The sequence below is a fragment of the Clarias gariepinus genome, chromosome 5 (genome assembly GCF_024256425.1).
Source record: "Clarias gariepinus isolate MV-2021 ecotype Netherlands chromosome 5, CGAR_prim_01v2, whole genome shotgun sequence".
Classification (NCBI taxonomy): domain Eukaryota; kingdom Metazoa; phylum Chordata; class Actinopteri; order Siluriformes; family Clariidae; genus Clarias; species Clarias gariepinus.
This window is the reverse complement of record NC_071104.1, coordinates 20,300,843-20,315,665: the sequence shown is the minus strand read 5'-3', so window position 1 is coordinate 20,315,665 and position 14,823 is coordinate 20,300,843. Positions and strand designations below refer to the sequence as shown.

General features: G+C 39.5%; 1 protein-coding gene across 1 annotated transcript in view; it reads left to right on the top strand.

The window, feature by feature from the left end:
- The window catches only part of lrp1bb (low density lipoprotein receptor-related protein 1Bb), a 339,963-nt gene that overhangs the window by 200,600 nt on the left and 124,540 nt on the right, over positions 1–14,823 (top strand). The window contains exons 18-26 of the mRNA XM_053496592.1: positions 6,173–6,253; positions 6,594–6,764; positions 7,726–7,905; positions 8,735–8,935; positions 10,945–11,190; positions 11,830–12,027; positions 12,634–12,838; positions 13,961–14,125; positions 14,575–14,819. Coding sequence (XP_053352567.1) covers positions 6,173–6,253; positions 6,594–6,764; positions 7,726–7,905; positions 8,735–8,935; positions 10,945–11,190; positions 11,830–12,027; positions 12,634–12,838; positions 13,961–14,125; positions 14,575–14,819 — 1,692 coding nt within the window. The remainder of the gene's footprint in view (positions 1–6,172; positions 6,254–6,593; positions 6,765–7,725; positions 7,906–8,734; positions 8,936–10,944; positions 11,191–11,829; positions 12,028–12,633; positions 12,839–13,960; positions 14,126–14,574; positions 14,820–14,823) is intronic.

The following is a 14,823-nucleotide window of genomic DNA, read 5'->3' as shown; positions in this document are numbered from 1 at the left end:
ATCAGGCTCATAGAATGCTGTATAGCGTAGTGTTTCAACGTCTGTCTTTTTACCTTGACACCTTGTATTCTATCCGCCAACAATATGCTTGAGACTAAGGTTATTAGGTTGTGTCCTTCAGTGAAGACATCATCCGCTAATGCCTCATGAGATAAACTCGTATTAGGTATATGAATGCAATCGTCTGCGACATCAGCATTAAAATCAGCCAGACACCTATCTGTCCTTTCTGACTGAATAAACATGCACAGTCATTTCTAAAGGGCACAGACATCTTATTATACTAACTCACAGAGGTAGTACCTGCAAAATCCTGGGAATACTGTGTACCTGCGAAGACCTTTAAATGGCCTACCTGTGTTCCTTTTCACCTTAGAGGGTAAACATGCTGCTTTCTAAAATCTTCCTTACCAAGTGAAGCAAATTGCCGTGAGTGCAATTGTGCCTGTTACCACTGCTGCGTCTTAAGCTGTCTGAGCACTCTCCCACACAAACCAAGTCGGTGTAAGCAGTAATTAAAGTGCATGCTTGGCTTCACTTAATCATAATCAAGCTGAGCTGAAAGAAGCATATTCTCCGACACATTGTAGCCTGTGAGTTTTACTGCATGGCTGGAGCTTTACTGCTGTTGCTGCACTGCGGATCAAACACCTGAAGCACAATGGCTCAGGGATTTCAGCCTGATGCTTATTCATTATCCATCAAATGTCCAGACTTTTTCTGTAATCTACATATTTTTGGTGTGTGGTTCAACATTTATGAACTTTTGAGTGTTTGCCAGTCATTTAGATATTATGTTCTCTTTGTTTTCTTATTTTAAATTAACTGACAATAAGAATTTGCGTGGGATACTTACAGATGGAAAAGTGTTCAGTTAAATAGAAACTATTTGAATGACTATCTGCTTTGAAAAAATGTTAGACCTTATTATTATGATAGACCTTATCTATCTATCTATCTATCTATCTATCTATCTATCTATCTATCTATCTATCATATGCTCGTTTTAATGTCAAGCATCAGAATAAAGAAACTGCCTTAAAACAGAAGGTTTTGTAAGGCCTAAGCTAAAGGCTCTAAAACATCAAATGGTCTTTCACTAATCTGCCATTGCCTAGGTTTAAGGTCTCAGTTTTGGTTTTCTGCTCCCTTTTTTTGTAAACAGTGGTTATTTGAGTTGCTGTAAGTATCCATCTAAATTGTTTCCACACTAGTGATAGGTCGTGCATGAACGATTCGTAGTTTTTGAACAAATATTTAATGTGACTCAAAAAAACAAATAGTCTCAGAGAGAGATTCGTTCAGTTTCTACTGGGCACACATCGCAAAGCATCGCAAAACTTCTGTAGAGTATGTACAGGAAACAGGAGTTACCTTTGAGTCTTCTAGTCCGAATTATTTAATTACATTTTTTTACATTCAATTTTTGTTCTTTTGTCATGTGACTTCCAAAGGCGCTATGCAGTGCAATAGATTTAAAAGAATGAACAACTTGGACTAGAAGACTAGAAAAAATGTTCAATTCTGTTTCCTGTGTAATGCACTGCATAGCGCCTATGAGAGTAACAAGACCATTCGGACCAGAAGATATGAGAGGTGAGCTACTCTTTCTGTTTACTATAATATGTCCTTAGCTGCATTGTAATATTTTTATTACTGGAACTATAGCCAAAATTTGTGTTTGTAGACGTGCTGGAATGTAATGTTTATGGAAAATGTAACATTTTATTTTTATTTCTGATCAAAAGAACAAAATGAACTAAATAACTAAAAAAAAAAAAAAAAAGATTCATTCATTTTGATAAATGAGATTTAAAGGACCAGGTCTTTAAAATTATTTAAACTTCCCATCACTATTGTACAGATGTCACACACTAGATACATTTTTTTCTGCTTACTCTCCTATGCAAATCACAGTGACATTAGCCAATCAGGTGTCTGTGAGCAGGGCACAGGGCACACAAACACTTTACTCCGACTACGTTATGCTGTGTTACTTCAGCAGTTTGAATCGATCTGACTGGCGGACTTTAGGTTCCTCTGAGGAAGCATGTGTTAGCCTTCGCCCTCCCTGATTGATAGCTGTCAGATGATAGAGGATAGCTGGGTAGTAGGTGGGAATTGGCAGATGAGCAAATTAAAGGGGACAAAAACCTACTTGTGAATGTCATGAGTGAACATCTAAAATATTCCAACAAGTTTATTTGGAAGGAATATTTGACTGTTAGGATCACAGATTTGAACAGCTGAAGCTCTTTACCCTTATCTGCATAGATTTATGCTTTGTATTGCTGCCACTTGATTGGTTAATAACTACATAAATGAGCTAATGTACAAGCTTTCCAATAAATAAATAAATAAATAAAACAAGGCAATCATCCAAATCATTGGACTGTAAAAAAAAAAAAAAAAAAAAATCATTTGAGTGGTTCTGTTAGTTACAGTCTTGTGGAGAAATGTTTTGACATGACTTTGCAGCAGTGTTTTTTTTCTTTTCTTTTTTTCCTTTATGAAATGAGTTGTCCAAAGTGCAATCTTGTTGCCTTTAGAAACTAATCTCTCTCTCTCTCTCTCTCTCTCTCTCTCTCTCTCTCTCCTCCCCCCACTCTCTATATCTCTCCCTAGTTTTTTACCAGCACTTTACACTCAGTTGGATTCTTTAAGACTTTCTCTCGCTTGATTGTCTTGTGATTGTGCTAGAGGAGCGTGAGACATAACAATGCCCCATAAGGAATCTTTTCCCAGACAAGATCAACCTTACAGATCTAAATTTAGTGAGCAGCATCACATTTTCATGCTTTGAACAGATGGGTGATGGTGAAGGGAACACCAGTAGCTCTGTTATGCTGCGGAGGGGATTTGCTGGAGTGGTTTGCATCCACTTTATTCTATGAGGATATTTCTATCCTGATGTAACTGGTCTTTTTTATGATGACAGAATCCTCATCCTCAGGGCATTGCTTAGTGGTCGCCCAACAACTTATTAGCACATTTTAGTTTCTTTTTGTTTGTTTGTTAGCTTGTTACCTGTATGTTGCTTTAAAGGTGGAAACTGTTGCTGCAAAGCAGCTACAATTCAAGCTGTTGTTTGATTAATTGTTCCTGTCAACGACTTTGAGTCCAAAAAACTTGATTACGGATTTTATGTCATTTTCATAAACCTCCATTATTATGCAGAAATAAACATAACAGTGTAATTAGCACTACGGATACTGTCAGTAACAAACATTAGTCATAGACCAGATCACAGGATAAGTGCCAGATAATGACACTACTCTCATCTTACACTAAGTGATTATACCGTTAACAAATGTAACTGTAGCGTGACAAAAACAATCTATCTAAAATGAAAATAATTGCAAGAACAATAATTAAACAAATATTCCATACCTTTATGTAAAAACAAATTAGACATTCACAGTTTAGATCATCAACAGCTAGATGAGTGGTAAAGGCATAGTAGCATGGATAGGCTTGTCCTCTTATTGATAGGTTGTGATATATTGAACACTAACTGAATGACTGGTTTTGTGTGCTTTTCCCAATGGAGAGTCATGGTCCATGGTTATACTGTACAGATAAACAAGCAGATGCTGACTAATTACCGAAGTGTTCATTATCTACAGTGTCAAACTGTTGATATGTCTGGCTAAATGGTATGCCACAGAGTCCAAAGCACCCAGCAGAGAGACATGTACTGTTTATGCTTCAGCTTGTGCACTCAAATTAAAAACACATCACTTTGACAGCTTGTTATGGATTTTTTTTGGGGTTGTTTGTTTGTTACAAAGCGTCATTTTATCCCTGCTATACAGAATATAAAAAACATGCTAAAATAAAACATCAGAATAATTTTTTTTTGTTGTTGCATTACAGTTGCATCAATCATTTCAATTAGAAATGCAAGTTGTTGCCAAAAACAACTTGTATTCCTAAATGAGATTATTTGAGTTTTGTGGCACCTTGTATTATCCAGCTGATTATAAAGGGACATACAGTACCTGGTCAGCAACAATATTCAGGCAGGCTGTGGCATTTAAACGATGCTCAGTTGGTACAAATAGACACAAGTGTGCCAAGAAAATATTTCTGCCAGCATTACACCACCAGCAGCCTGAACCATTGATACAAAGCAGTATGGATCCATGATTTCAGGTTGTTTATGCCAAATTCACCATTCAAATGTCTTCTGCTGCTGTAGCCCATCTGTTTCAAGAGTGTTGTGCATTCAGAGATGCTCTTCAGCATAAATCAGTTGTAACAAGATGTTATTTGAGTTACTGTTCCCGTTTTATCAGCTCAAACCAGTCTGGCCATTCTCCTCTGACCTCTGCCGTCAACAAGGCATTTTCACTCAGAGGACTGCTGCTCACTGGACATTTTAACCCCAACGATGGCTGTGCATGAGTTAAGCTGTTGTCAAGTGATTGGATGATTAGATATTTGTGTTAATGTGCAGTTGAGCATGTGTACCTAATGAAGTATTGGCCGGTAATGGGCAAAGTCTTGAGACCTCTATCATTTCTTCATATTACATTAAATTAAATAATGTAGATTAAATTAATTAGAACAAATGCTTAATTTGATCAGACTGCAAAGTGCCTAAAGATACAATTTATAAATTGGTTGTTTATGTAACAACCTCAACAGCAATCTCACCTCCCCTTTTGTCTGTTCCAACTGCTTAGCATTCAGCATCACTAGTATACTAATCACTGCCCTAAACATCTGTCATCATCTGCACCTGTTTCTTACTGGTTCATGTTTTTTATGCTTGAATGATTTATACACTAGGTCACTGGTAAGGTACAGGGACTGGACTGAAAATGAGAGCCAAAAATGTCCTATTCCTCAAGACCATATTAAAAATAAAATAGAAGAAAGTCTGGCCTTTTTGGTAGCAAAATATGAAGTAATGTGGGGTGGCTCAAGACCTCTGCACAGTACTGTACTGTATATACAGTATTGTAATCATAGTAGTAGGGTGCTTAGTGCTTAAAGCACTGTTGCCTTGGCACCTTCAGGGTTAGGGGTTTGACGTTTACCTCCTTTTCTGTCTGTGTAGTTTGCTTAGTCTCCTGGTTCTACAGACATGGACAGTATGCAGTAACATGACAGGAAGGATCACTGCAAATGTTTTCTTCTCCCAGTGTGTCGCATTTTGCTATAAAATGTGATCTTTAACTGCCAAGTCAAAGATGTGTAACTCAAAACGTTATGCCCAGTATTGTGTAGGTTCTGTGTTGTCTGTCATCAGGATGTCAGATCCTTTAAATGCTGTGGGTTGCAGGGTGAGGCCTCCATGGCTCGAACTTAATTAAACTGGGATCTGGAAAGCTTGGACCGGGGTTGAGGTCTTGGGCTCTTGTGCACCACAGGCTGTTCTGGTGCCTCTGTGTTGTGGCCAGATTATTTTTTATTGATTTGTGCTAATTTTATAAAAAAACCATTTGAGAGCATAGATGAGCCTGTCGTAGATGAGCCTGTCACCAGTTTATGGATAATCAGTGTAAATGAGATAACGTTTTGTGGTGGTAATGAATATCTGAACGGGGCAAGTGTGTAACTATAGGGGGAGTTATCTATATACAGTAGTTTCTTGAAGATGCTATATGAAATTTGACTGTTGCCATTATATTGCCTTTAGGCACCTTCTTATTGCCTCACTATTTTACACAGCAAAAGCAAGCTCTGTTTTCCCAGTTGTTCATGACTTATTTTTCATTAACCTCAGAGAGAAAACACCAATAATTCACTTTGACATTTTGTATGACCTTCAGGGTGCACAGAGCTTACTGTAGGGGAAAAAAAAAAACTGTATGACTGCAGACAACTGCAGGATGTTTTTTTTTTTTCTTTCTTTTCCTCGCAATTTTTCTGCTATTTTTATTGCATTGTAGGCAGTGCTCTAGCAAAAGTCCATCTCCCCATATTTGCAAGGACTACCAGATTTACTGAGGACAAAAAAAACTCCTCAGAATTTAATTTATTAGCATGACAGTACAATCAATGTCATACCAAACTTCTTTTGCAATATTTCAAAGGTAAATGTAAAATGAAAAATGGTCTTTCTGCTCCGGTGCATCAAAGAGACAGTGATATATTGGGTTGGGTTTGGAGCATCTGTGTCTTTGGAGTGCACAGTCCCCATGGTTTCTGTGTCTGCCCACAGCCTTTCCCACGTGTGAGCCGCTTACCCAGTTTAGCTGTGCAAACGGAAGGTGTATCAGCATCAAGTGGCGCTGTGATTCTGGTGAGTCTATAGAATGACATATGACAATGTGGAATTTGTGTGTACAGTTTGTATGTAGGGGAAACTTCCACTCATTGCTCCAATAAACTAGTTGAACTTGCGAATCGCTGACTTCCATATAAGTCAGATATCTTTAAAGATACTACACATCAACTTAGATTCCATTCTTATTTTTTTTGTCATTTCTACTTTTGTCACTTTCATTTTTTGCCCTAGATCTTAGCATAAGGTCAAACCGTGATATGGAAGCAATATTTTGGTGAGGAGAGGCACAGAACTCCTTGCCACTATTTTATAATCAGTTCCAGTCACTGTCACTTTGTGCCCCCTGTGTGAGTAGATGATGACTGTGGGGATAAGAGTGATGAGGAACTGTGTGCCCGTGCCTGCTCCACTGGTCAGTTCCAGTGTTTTACTGGCAAGTGTATTCCTGAACACTGGGCCTGTGATGGAGACAATGACTGCGGCGACTTCAGTGATGAAAATGTGACCTGTACAGGCTCTGGTGCTGGTAAGACACCATTTTTCTATTCCTTCCACTATTCTGACATTATAAATGTGTATGGTTTGCTTTACGCATTAACGAGAGTAATCGTCAAACGTAGATGGTGCATTTTCCCGGACTTTAAAACATATATGAATAGCTTAACGAGCTTATGAAATGTTCCATTACCACAGCGTCTGCGTAAAAACAGCTGATTAGCAAATGAACATGAAGAGGAGGAAGATAACCATCACGTCAGCTGCTCATAATTGGCTTAGTGCAATGTCCCCAATTTGCTGAACATAAGTTTGAAACTTTCTCTCTCTCTCTCTCTCTCTCTCTCTCTCTCTCTCTCTCTCTCTCACTACTCAGCAGATCTGATCTTATCTGTGCTCACTGGAGAATGGCCCTGCAGATTTGAATCTTTTAATCTCTTGTAATTACCTCTGAAAGCCGAGATTGGGCCACGCAATGCTTTCAGCTCACTAGCTTGTCACAGAAATGAGGAAGCCATTCATCAAATCAGCTCCTGGAGAAGGCCTTCAGTGTCTATCTGTCTCCAGGGGCTGCCCAGCTTACTGTTTCTCACTGAAGGGCCCTGATGAGCGTGTAGCCCTTACTCTGGATCTGTAAAGTGCCGAAGACACACGATCAAGCCTTAAGCAAATCAGCCTGCCACTGTCATGCAGTCTAGTTTAACTTACCACCTGTCTCTGAAAGAGACAATTAAGAAGCTGCACAGTGCAAACTGGTGTTTAGTAATTCACTTGTTAAATGTTTACACACGCTTTAGCAGGGGTGTTTTCGCACCTGTTGATTATCAGTGCAGCAAGCGAATCAATGATGGACGACCGACGATAAAAAAAAAAACACACCAAGAAAACAGTATTCAAGAAAAACAGCGAAACAACACTATGTTGCAATAACATGTAAGTTGTGTTAATTAATAGTACAGAATAACAGTGCATTGCGTATGATTTCCCCTCAGTGTTGCCCCCCGTGGAATGCAGCAGTGAGGAGTTTCACTGCCGTGCTGATGGCACATGTATCCCTGAGCGTTGGCGCTGTGATGGAGACAAAGATTGCGAAGACAGCAGTGACGAGAGCAATTGTCAAGGCATCAAAAGGATGTGCGACCCCCAAGCCAAGTTCACTTGCAAAACCTCAGGTCAGTAGTAGTGTAAGGAGAATCCGTGACCTTTTACTGGTGCAGTACTCCACATAGCCTCTTTCGATATACAGTGCAACAAAGGCGTTCTGCATGCTGTGAGCAGCACATTCTCTCCCTCGAGCCTAAAAAAGGAAGCTAGCATGAAAAGTCAAAGGCTAAAAATGCAAAAATAAGTTTATTTATTTAGCTATTTATCTATATATGTATGTATCTGTCAGCTCTGGAACTTGGCATGCATAGCAAGGCATTTTGCCCGACACCATGTTCAAAGGAAATTAGTCGCAGTGAGGCTGTTTGAAATTCCACTTCATGAGTGTTGCATCAAAATCAGACATCAGTGAGCAGCATGATAAAAGAACATAACTCATTAAATGTTTTGTTCTTTTCTGTTCTGATTGTTGTCATGTAATGCCCTACACTTTGCCTAGATCACTAGGACAGTAATATTAATTGTGCTGCAGATTTGCTAGAGCTCTGCATCACACTGGAAAATATTTTAGTATGATCATAAAGACATGCATTTTTTACAATACCAAACTTGCCCTACCAGGTCTGAAATTGATTTCATCCATCTAATTGCACAGCTTCCTGTTTAATTAGAATATGTTAAAGTTTACTATTTTCTGTGTAAGTACAATATATAAAATTTTACTATGTTCATTCTGAAGCTGTGATCAGTGTAATCAGTTGAGAACTTGTATATTCCATGCTTCACTGCATTTTTTTGAATTGCATGCTTTTATTCCTTTTGGGCATATCAATATGCTTACCTGAAAATACCCAATTAGATTTGACAGCTTGATGTATTCCTCGGTTTTGCCTCTAGGCAAGTGCATCAGTAAGAACTGGGTTTGTGATGGTGACAACGACTGTGAGGATCGCTCAGACGAAGAGTCATGCACCTCATCCTTGTGTGACCCCCCCACACAACCCTGCGCAAATGACACATCCACCTGCCTTCACGCTCACCAGATCTGCGACGGGAGGAGCGACTGCGCCGACCAATCAGATGAAGGCTCATTTTGTGGTAAATGTCTGTAAGCCTTTCGGGCTTGAATGGATTTGGAACTCTGTACACCTTTAGCTTTTGTATTTTTTTTTTTAATACAAGACTATAAATCAGCGTTGTGGAAGCTTAACTGCTAGATAAATGAATGCAGTATTACATGTCATTCTTCACTATTCTTTCTAGTGAAGAAGTTTGATTTTGACTCTTTGATTTTTATAGCTATGAGAGATCCAAGTGAAGTATAAATGCACAGTCTACAGTATATTTCTGTAGATTATTCTATTTCTAAAAGCTTGAAATGAATAAAGGATTCAACATACATTATATCAGCATATACTGACGCTTTTTAGATCATATCTGACATTACAGCAGTAATGATTACTAGATAGAATTACGCTCTATATGGTGTGTGGCAAAGCTCATACACACTGGAGCGAATCAATCAGTATTGAGTTTGCCACCTAATGGCTGAACAGACCCTGAAGTTACTCTATTCATGTTAGCACACAATGTCCCAAAGGTTTTCTTTCATTCCTGTATTACATTCTCTCCCAGAGCAAGCGCGTGACCCTTGTGCGCGGCCGACTGAAACTGCCTTTGATGATGTGTAGCCATCGCTGTAGAAATAATCTCAGGAGAATTGCCAATGTGTAATCCTTTAGAGCAGGACAAGATAAGCATTTTGGTATATTTAAGCTTGTTGTCAACAGTAGCTCATGGGAGACTACTGCCGTTGTGCAGGAACAAGGCGCATTTCTAATCCGAATGGACCCACCATGGTTTTGCCACCTCATTGCCCAATTATATAGTACAGTGGTAGCTTCGGGGGCTGGTTGATTTGAGCCAGCACAGCTAGTTTTTTTTTTTTTTTTTTGCTTTATCCTCAGGGAGCAAAAGATTCTGCTCCTTCATGAATTTCAGGGCCCCCCATGGACTAAATTAAATCCTTGTCAGTGCTGAGGGGGATCATCTTAATCACGAAAACCAATGAGTCCTTGGGACAATGTCATTTCATCCAGGTTTTAAATCTTGGTTTTCCTCCTTTAAACAAGGACAAGAGAGAAAAAAAGAGCTTTTCATTACAGATGAGGGAGATGTATGTAAGAGAAAGTGTATTTTTCACAACTCTGAAAAGACATACAGTACCTCAGTTTCTGTTTTCACTTAGCTTGAAGCATTATAAGTAATAAAGATATCTTCTGCTCAGACAGGGTTCATTTTGTTTGCTGTTCTCACCGCACAAAGCCGGTTCCTTTAATATAATACTTCAGCCTTATTTCTTAAATAGTGCCAGAAAATTTCAGAATGCTGACTGTCACACTTAGCTAGTGATGTCCATTAGCTCATTATATTTAAAATGTAAATTCAGCAACCTTTTGTCTTAAAGTCATCTTTTAATGCTTAATGTATTGTGACGATACTAGTTGTATGCAAGCAGTTTGCCTTTTAGATTTTGCAAATGCCTCCATATTCACAAATATTTCCGCACTTCCGAGTAATTATACTGTATTTCACAAAGTTTTAGCTAATTACCAAACTTTAACCATGGAAAATGTCCAATTATTATGAACTTAATTCCTCTTCAGGAATATTTAAGTGAAGTTGGAAACTGCAGCCAAAAAATAATGCTATTTATAACACCACATGAAAATCAGTTCGCTGTGGATAAAGCAAATGATATTGAGAAACTTCATTTATAAGATGCACACATAAGTCTGTATGAGGAATAGAAGGACCAAATCTATAGGCAGTTCATATTCTGTAAGTAATTTTCCCTGCTTCAATGATTTCTTTGCAGAAACCTTCAGAGAAGCCTTTCTTTAATGAAATGATAGAGTGAAACGTATTTAATATATTATTCTATAGTCTGCTTGCACCTGCTGAATAAATTGGCTAATTGATTGTTTGGGTGATCGATTGATTTACTGACTTTTACTAACTTTACCTGCTTTATTTACGCCTTTGCTAAATAAAAGTTAAGCTTTTTTTTTCTCAACAGTGTCTTCTCCCCTATATGTTTACCCCAGACAAATGCTTACAGGCGAATGGGGGCTGCAGTCATCAGTGTAGTGTGGCTCCCAGCAGAGGGGTGGTGTGTTCCTGCCCAACTGGTCTCCACCTGGTGGCAGACAATAAGACATGTGAAGTGGTGGACTACTGCACCCGACACCTGAAGTGCAGTCAGAGGTGTGAGCAGCACAAAACCACAGTCAAGTGCTCCTGTTACCCTGGCTGGAGGCTCGGTCTGGATGGAGAGAGCTGTCATAGCACTGGTACTTCCATAGTTTGTGCACATTTCCAATTCAGATGTCTACTGCTTCATAAACTGGTTGCATTTGGAGGCACATCAAATTGTAATGCAAAGAAATGATGTAAACAGAGTTTTGGCAATATACGTAACAATGTGTAATTATTGCTTCAGTCAGCTAGAAAGCTGGCAATTTTTACTCTGAACACTGCAAGTGATAGCCCAAAACCCTAGCATAAATCTACCTAAGCAACCAATTTAACCTAATATCCCAATTTGATATCATGGCTGGTAATGAATTCATAGCAGAGTTACAGGCATTTTGAGCTTTATGAAGGGGATGTGCTCACAGCGCAAAGCAATAAAAGGAGCAATAATCCAATGACAGCAGGATACACAATCAGGGGCTTTCCAGTGAGAATCTAATGTCTTTACAGCAGCTCGCCTGCCAAACACTTTTAGATTGTTTCAGGCAATCAGATTTGGGTCATTAGCCAGCGGACGACAACGAGCATCTGTGTGATACTGTGTGGTGAGCTTGAGAAACATATGCAGAGCAGAGTTGAGTCAGAAAATCATGACATTCGTTATCATTTATCATTGTCCAACTGTGATGTAGCAAAATTAGCTTTAGCTGTTTACATGTCTCTCTCCACACTGTCAGATCCCTTTGAAGCATTCATTATCTTTTCCATCCGGCATGAGATCAGAAGGATTGACCTTCACAAGCGTGACTACAGTCTGCTAGTGCCTGGGCTCAGAAACACCATCGCTCTGGACTTTCACTTCAATAACAGCCTGCTATACTGGACTGACGTAGTGGAGGACAAGATCTACAGGGGAAAGCTTTCAGACACCGGAGGTACTGTACATGTTCAGTTCCTAAGTAAAATACCTTAGTGTCTAAACCCCCACATTTTATTCTGCCTCAAACTGAAGAACTGATTGCTTCAATGTATCATAACTTTAGTTGTATGAAGGGAGGGTATATGTGTGTGTGTGTATACTATATGTCTTTAAGAGAAACACAAAATCTCAGAAGGAGTTGACAAATGCGGCTGGTTCTTAGGCTAGTGTGATTAATTCAGCAGGGGGTGTCCATCGCTAAATGGACACCCCCTGCTGATTTTATCACACCAGACTGTCCTAAAGCATGTATCCATGGCCCTGCTAGGGCTACTGCATACCCTTTGTTAGCATTTCATAAAGCTCTCCGCAGCCAAGGATAATTGCAAACAGCTGGATTATAGACAGTCTGGGAAGGTTTGAATGTTTAATAGAAAGCCTAGAGAAAGCTGCCTTCTCTCTGTAATGTCGATTTGCTCTCCTCCTGAGCTTGCTACCTATTCCTGATAGCATTTTGGGGAAATGAAGGCACAAAAGGTGGAATTCTTTCATGCGATGAATTCTACACACTCTGGGGCCTGTTGTGCTAGTGCTAGTGATGTTGGTGTGATTGCTGTTGCAGGTGTTACTGGGATTGAAGTAGTAGTTCAGCATGGTTTGGCCACTCCTGAGGGACTGGCAGTGGATTGGATTGCTGGAAACCTTTACTGGATTGACAGTAACCTGGATCAGATTGAGGTGGCGAAGCTGAATGGAGGAATGAGAACAACGCTGATTGCAGGGGGGATGGAGCACCCTCGTGCCCTTGCTCTGGACCCAGGCCAAGGGTAAGTATTTGTCCAATAAAATGGACAGCCAATGATATTACATTTATGTACGAGTAAATCAGGAGAAATAGTGCAGCAATCACAGAAAAAATCAGATAAATACATTTAAAATTACATATAAATTAAATAGATTATCTGTATATAAATGAATTAAATAAAGTTATCAACCCATTTTTAAAAAGGAAGTGCATTCCTATGAGATAGTCTGGCATACATTTTTAATAACATGTCAAAAAGGATGTGTTTTGTTGTGTTATGCTTACATTTTATATCAATTTGCACTTCCTCCTTTGAGTTCTGTCTGCTCTGATGCTCAGCCCCAATCTTTCAAGACACCATGTGGGAAGGAGGAAGCCTGAAGTATGACAACATGAGCTCAAAATAGTCTCAAACTGATCCCAGTAGCATTTAGTGCTTAGAGAATGCTTTTTGGCACTAGAAACGAATGGAACATAGTCTGGGGGCTTATGTTGCCCATTTCAGACATTGGAAATAATTCCTATTAAGTGCCATGGGCAACACACAGAGAGGACAGACTCAGTATCTCTGCTCGCAAGCTGCAGCTCATGTTGGCAGTCAGTTGAGTGTCACGCTGTAAACGGTCTCACTGGATGCTAAAGTGATTTTTTTGAACTTATAAAGTCTAGCAGATTTTGCAGGCTAACCAATTGTTAAAAACTTCCAAATATACTGTATCGGTTTAGGAAGGGAGGTTCTGAAAAAGACAGGATTAACTAGAATAAATAATCAAAGAGCCTTGAGATGTCTGTGTGCTCTATTGTAAAGCAAATATTAAATGTTATCATACAAAATGCTTTTAAAGTGTTCACTGGTGTGTGTGTGTGTTTCCCATTTACTGTAGCATGATTCATGAGGTAGTATACATGTTAAGTAATTTTTATTGCCTTTTTATCACTGGTATATTCATCTCTGTTTGAAAGTTTGTTTATTTATGTCAGTGCATAGGACATTACTCATATAATTCATCACCAGATGAGCGTAGTGGAAATATTTGGCTGTGAGACTTACCCTGCAGTGTGTGTTATCTGTATCAGTGAATCTCTGCTCTGTTGTTGTCAAATGTGGGGAAATAATTAATTTTGCAGTTATGTTGTTTTGCAGAATTGTTTTCTGGACAGACTGGGATGCAAACTTTCCACGGATTGAGGCTGCATCAATGAGTGGATGTGGGAGGCGTGTAGTATTCAAGGATATGGAGATTGGAGCCTGGCCAAATGGACTAACACTGGACCACCTGGAGAGGCGCATAATATGGACAGATGCTCGGTAGGCAAGGATATGAGGATGATTAAGTTAATATATAAGGCATAATCATTTGAGCAAACTGGGAGCTGTGGTTTCAAAAATGGCGAAATGAATTGAAAGGAGAATACAGCTGCTGCTATTAGATGAAATCAATGTGCAACAACATCGCTCTACTAGTTAAACACAAACACTCTTTCTGTCTTATATCTCTCTCTGACACACGCACACAATGCACACAAACACACGCACATGCTCACTTTACCAACAAGGTGGCAGGGAAAAAAAATGACTACATAGTGCAACTTTCATCTGTCTTTCACTCGCAGTCACTAGTCTGACAAAGTGTGAGTGCTTGTAGTGGAAGTCCCTCAGGACATCTATCAGCTGTATCACACCTTGTCAACAGTGGCAGTTCCAAACTGCCGTGGGTGTGAGAAGCCCTCACAAGGTTTTCCTTGTCTCTCTAACAGCTCAGATGCTATTTACTCAGCCTTGTATGATGGCACAGAGGTCATCGAGATCCTACGGGGCCACGAATACCTCTCCCACCCCTTCGCAGTCTCTGTCTTCGGAGGAAGTGTGTACTGGACTGACTGGAGGACCAATACTCTGGCCAAGGCTAATAAATGGACAGGACACAATGTCACCCTCATACAGAAGACTAGTGCCCAGCCATTTGACCTGCAGATATATCATCCCAACAGACAACCCCAGAGTAA